The 6,157-nt window shown below is 38.1% G+C and overlaps 1 protein-coding gene across 1 annotated transcript; it reads left to right on the top strand.

Annotated features, from left to right (window-relative positions):
* Positions 1–340: 340 nt before the first annotated feature.
* On the top strand, positions 341–913 carry Smp_199780 (hypothetical protein; the record flags this gene model as incomplete). The annotated part of the gene is made up of 1 exon (XM_018797819.1): positions 341–913. The coding sequence occupies one exon, from the start codon at positions 341–343 to the stop codon at positions 440–442; it is 102 nt and encodes a 33-aa protein (XP_018644751.1). The 3' UTR covers positions 443–913.
* Between the last annotated feature and the right edge of the window lie 5,244 nt (positions 914–6,157).

The following is a 6,157-nucleotide window of genomic DNA, read 5'->3' as shown; positions in this document are numbered from 1 at the left end:
CTATAGTCATTGTTAACATTATGCGGGCAAATGGTAAATGATCATCTAACGTGGTCTTCTTAACTTAGTTGTTTTCTGGATTACCGAACACATATGGTCGAGCATGTTTCTAACTATGTGATTTTAAGGGATTATTTAAAAAAAGTAGTGAATCTTTTCAGATACACTATAATCTTGTAATGTGAATTTACTGCTCTTCAATGACAAAGAAGTAAAACTCATTATAAGTCGCTCTCGTTCCAGGAACTGAAGAGCAAATTCTTATTACTAATATGATCAGTTTTCAAATGACCTATAAGTCTTTTTATAAAAAAGATTTCTTTTATTCACCTTTTTGCAGCTGGAATATCATAATGATGTTTTGGTGGTTGGTTCTGGGAATGGCTCAATTTATGTTTGGTCTTCTGTAGATAGAATCAATTCACTGACTACTTCATACTAAACCACGAATGATAACGTTACTCGATCAACGCTTTTTTCTCTTGAGAACTATATATCATTTTTATGTTGAAGAATTTTTAGTGTTTTTATCTTTCGTATGCTAATATGAATTTGAGTTTAGTTGTGCAGTAGCATGAGGTGATTTGAACTTTTTTTATGGTAAGCACTTTGAGTTAATTTTTTACAGACACATGCAATTTAGAACAACATATATAAGCGAACAATATTGTTTTTGACTAGATCTTCATCAGGCTTTAATATACAGTAATATTTGTATGTATATATGAAATTATTATCGTGTTCCTACTAGTTTTCCTTATGGGGTTCGATCTCATCTTTTACACATAGCAGGAGTTACAGGAATTCGAGCTAGCAATCCAAGTCTTTGTATTTGTAAGAATTTTGTTCGTATATTTGTGTTTTAATAATTAAACTTATCAAGAAGCTTGTAATAAAAATTCTGTCCAGTCGTACTCAGATTTTGTTATTTATGCACTAAAAGTATATGAATTATAAGATGTGAAGAAGAATAAGTATGCTCAATTTTCTGTACCTTCATGTTACTATAAATTAGAATTCTTTGATTGATAGATGAAATCTGTCTTCTACGAAGGTTTGTTTCTTGAAAACTAATAGAACAAATATAAGATTTAGATCGCCTATATGTATGCAGATGTATAGCTGAAGGATGAAGAATGTCTCAAGTCAATTCGGTCCAAATACTGTGTAACTTGACAAAATCTAGACGAAAGTTCTTATAAACAGCTGTGACGTTTAAAATTTAGAAATAAGATTTTATCGGGAAACAAGTTACGAGCGTTGTGAAGAGCGAGGAAAGGGTTAAAGAATGTCCAGTGACCTGTTAATTTGTGGCTTCGAAAGCGTGACTGATTGTATTCTATTTTCTCTGTCCAGGCTGTTTTGATCAATTCATTTATACAATGCTCCTGAGTAAGACCCTAACTTACGGTCAGCTGTATTTCTAAGTGTTTCCAAAATGACCGTGATAGAGTTCAACTTGCCAGTCTCTAAAGGGTTACAAATTAGTGTGAGAAATCATAATCGATGCTGGGTGTTTAGGGGTTCGGTTTATGGATTAGAGTTGGAGTTTGCATCACGAACTGACATCAGCTATAACACCAAAATGCTACTTAGCCATATGGATGAGTGAATTTTGAACCTGACCTCATGACTCACAACTTCAAAATCCAATTGTTCGTCTTTCAATCACAGTCACGCTTTGCTCCTCTGTTAGTTATTATTTGTGTGGACCGCATATTTTTTTAAAGTATTTCGGTTCCTTCAGAGTTGACATCCTGCTGTTTCTCATAAATATATACTGTATATTAATACTTAAGTTGCCTAATGTCTATGTGGGATATATTTCAAATTTTGTTTGTATCCCTTCAACATCAAACAGTGGTTTGATGGTTTTTCCCACATGTGCTGTATTACGCTTATAAAATCTCACCTCTCGTCATTCTTTTGTCAACCTATCCTCAACGTTTACTAGTGTGGACCTTATAGTCACACTCGTACGGGGATGAACTTTCATATCTCCATTCAGAATTCTCTTGAATTCGTCCGATTTTTTTACGGTTCTCTTAAATGTATCCCGAAGACATTACTGAAATCTACCCAGTTACCAGCAAGCTGTATAAAAATAGGTTTCGGTGTAAATATAATGCAAACACAGATGAGAAAACGAACTATTCTAACGGAGTACAAAGACCTGAAGATCGGACTATACTGTTCAAAGATACTGTTATAGACAACTTAGGAATAGTAGCACTATAGGAGTTTCGGAGAAAAGCTATTATTTGTTCGTTAAATACAGTATTATTATGATAAACAATTCTTATAGGAAACGTGTAGTTGTCATTTGAATTTCCATTCGCCGTTACACGTCATGAAGTCAGTTGGTACGAAGATTGGTTCAGTAGGCGGGTACCTAAGAGTTAAAAAAACGAAATGTTTACAGAAACAAAAGCATACGATCATGAGCACTAAAATAACCTGGAAGGTTGTAAAATGTAACAAGGTGATTCAAAGATGTGAAGTTGCGTACGATTTCAAACGCCAGTATAGAGCTGCCGCACAAGTTATCACATATTGTGTATATTGCCATTTTAAAGCAACTACAATACGGCAGTCATTAGAGCAGTCTCCGGAGTAGTTTTTGCAACAATTACGACGCATTTGAGAATATAATTCTGGAAGGGTAAAGACTCAAGTTGTATTCTCTACACTGCGATAATCTCTGGCATTCCAATTCTGTGGAAAACGAAGCGATAAATAAATCCTCGGAAACAGCAGCTCTGTACATCCTCAATCTCACTGGTTTAACTGGACACAATCCTAGTTGAGGGCGTTTAATCAAACATTTAAATGCGGTCGCGTACGGTTGAGCTGTTTTACACATCACTAACAATAACTAATTAGTTTAGACTACATGCGTGTTGGAAACTATCCAATTTACATCGTGTTGTAGTAAAATCTTAATTATCGTACATTCTTATTGTCTGTACCCACTATGGGTGTTTGAGAACATTTCATTACTTATAGCTTTATTTATAACTATTGTATTTCTACACTTTTTCGCCTGCTTCCATAGACATTTATCCTGCATCACATCCTTTTCAATGGTTGTGTTTTGTTTGGAAACACATAACACACTATAGCCATTAAAAGCATTGCGTATATGCCTTACGCACAGTCCATAATTTGTAACCAATTGATAAGCTTGTAAAATGGTACTTATGGAAATAATGTTTTCCAACAGTGTGAAATATAGAGCATAGTGTGAGATATATCTTACCTAAAAATAAACCTTAATGAGCCTAACGTCACAAAAAAAGGGAGGGTGGGGCTGCTGACTAGCAAATATAGGTGTTGTAGACAACGACTTCCATCCAAATATTTTCGTGGAGCAGAACATTTTGATCCTTTTCAGGCTCTTATGATTGGGGACTGAACAACAATCAGTGATACTGAGATTGTTCTCTTACGCATGTTTCCGACCTTATGCTGACTATCTATTCTATTAAGACAACCTATAACATGCAAACTCAGACTTTTACCTTATCACAAAGCGGCTGCATCAAATGAAAAAAGGACTAAATAACAGACAGTAGGAGATGTAGTTGTTAGCGTTTTTGAACACTTAACTCTCTGTTGCTGCATTTTCGTGATCCTAACTTCAAATTACCTTAAACACATTCCACTTTGTTACATATCATAACTCATTGTTTTTTATTAATTAATCGTAAGAGTATAATTTATGGACGATTTTTGAGCGACGCTACAATGACCTTGAGATTACCCTACTGCTTACTAGTGCTAAGTGAGGGTTATAAAGCAGTGATGAATAAGATTCTGATTTACAATCGAGGGTTAGGAACTTGGTTTAGGGTTTCCATCTAGAAATGACATTGGATAAAATGCCGAAACGCTATTCAGGCAAATGGATTGTAGCTGTAAATAATTCCCCAAAATCAATAGCTTTCTAAGTGTTCGACATTGGATGCTGACCACGTTGTTTAAGTGGACTTGTTTAACTGAAGGCTTTCGGTCATGCATCCGTACCAAATCACGTTTCAACACGGCGTGGGACACAGCTCCTACGTTTCATTAGCCAGCTTATAGAAAAGGTCCTCGATATATTGGTAACGAATCAAATATATCTTTCCTGCCTCTTCTCGTCTGACTTCTGATTTCTATCTGACTGGGAACGATGGAATATAGAAGGTGCTACTGGTAGCTAGTTGTAAAACTAGAACATCCGTTGCATCGTCATTGGTGAGCCCGACGTGATCTGGTACACCAAGCCAATATACTGTGAGTCTGTTCCATTTTGGAATATTATTATTCATTGTTATTCTTTATTTGAATTTTATATATTGTGATATGCTGTTTTTTCGCGAATTTTTTTTTCCGAATATATTTTAATTAGACATTTTTCGTTATCTATATTACTATGACGGAACACTCACCCAAAGTTTTTAAGTTAAAGTCTATTCCCCCTATTTCGATTCAGTTAACGCCATTTTGGCCCAACAATATCGAGTCTTGGTTCTGCTATGCAGAAGCCGATTTTTGCATGCACGGAATCGCGGACTCGCGCACACGTTTCCTCGCGGTAGTTAAGGCGTTACCGCGTGAGTTTAACAGGTACGTAACACCTTGTATGTTTACTAGTGATGTTCCCGAACCTTACGAAACGCTTAAACTATCGATTTTAAAACGCGGAGACCTAACTGATCGACAACGGTTAGACCAACTCCTTAACAATATCGACTTACAACATGGTTCTGCGACGGACATGTTGCTTAGAATGAGAGAAGTCATTGGCCAACGAACTTTCGATGATGGCCTATTTAGACAACTTTTCTTGTCTAAACTCCCTCAACAGGTGCAGGCAGTGCTTGTTTCATTTCAAAACAATGCCATAGATGAACTAGCTGCATCTGCCGATCGAATCTTGGAAATCACCAAGTTTTCTAAGGCCGAGGTTTTTTCCATCAAAGAAAAACCCCAATCGACCTCGACTGACATGGCCGAACTATGTCACACGCTTACAAGATATCTTAGAGTTCGTAATGACCGTAGTCGGTCAAAATCCTCACGTAGGAGCGTTTCACGTAAGAGATCTGTCTCTCGTGGTCGAGAGACAGACAACCCCGACTGGTGCTGGTATCACAACCAGTACGGTAAGTCTTCCAGTAATTGCAGGAAGCCCTGCAATTATCCGACCCCAAAATCGAGTGACACGAAACACAGTTCGGGAAACTTCCCAGCCGGCACGCGTTAACGGCAACCGTAGCCGGCGAACACAGCCGCCTCTTATATGTCACGGATGTGACTACGAAAGTTCGCTACCTCGTCGACACTGGCGCAGAAGTTAGCGTTCTTCCAGCAAATCCCGACGACAGACTTCGCGAGTCTGTTTTAAGTTTACAGGCGGCAAACGGAAAGCCGATCGCTACTTACGGTAAAAGGTACGTCTACCTTAACGTGGGTTTACGCAAACCCATCCACTGGATCTTCGTTGTTGCAGATGTTTCTATGCCAATCATTGGTATAGACCTGTTACAACACCACAATCTACTCATCGACACACGCTCACGAAGGTTAATAGACGGAAACACTAGGTTATCCGTTTGCGTAACTCCTTGTTCTGGTTGCAGGTTATCCCCAGTCACGATTAAGCACGCCATAGACCCCTTGTACCAATCAGTACTCGACAAATACCCCGGGATATACCAATCGCAATCGAAATTACCTTGTGTAACCAGCAATGTTACACATCACATCTCGACTACAGGACCACCTGTATTTTCGAAAGCTCGAAGACTCGCTCCCGAGAAGCTTAGGTTAGCTAAAAACGAATTCGACCACATGATGGACCTAGGGACAATTCGACCATCGAATAGTCCATGGTCATCCCCATTGCACATGGTCCCTAAAAAGGATAGCAATGATTGGCGGCCAACTGGTGATTATCGGCGTCTGAATGCTAAAACCATTCCCGATCGTTACCCGTTGCCTCATATTCACTATTTGACAACTATCTTGAAAGGTACAACTGTCTTTTAGAAAATCGACTTAGTTAAAGCTTACAACCTTATTCCTATGGCAACTGACGACATTACTAAAACCGCCATCATAACTCCTTTCAGACTCCACAAATTCTTTCTAACGCCTTTCGGCGTAAGAA

The sequence above is a fragment of the Schistosoma mansoni genome (assembly GCF_000237925.1).
Source record: "Schistosoma mansoni, WGS project CABG00000000 data, supercontig 0459, strain Puerto Rico, whole genome shotgun sequence".
NCBI lineage: Eukaryota > Metazoa > Platyhelminthes > Trematoda > Strigeidida > Schistosomatidae > Schistosoma > Schistosoma mansoni.
This window is presented reverse-complemented; position numbering and strand designations above follow the sequence as displayed.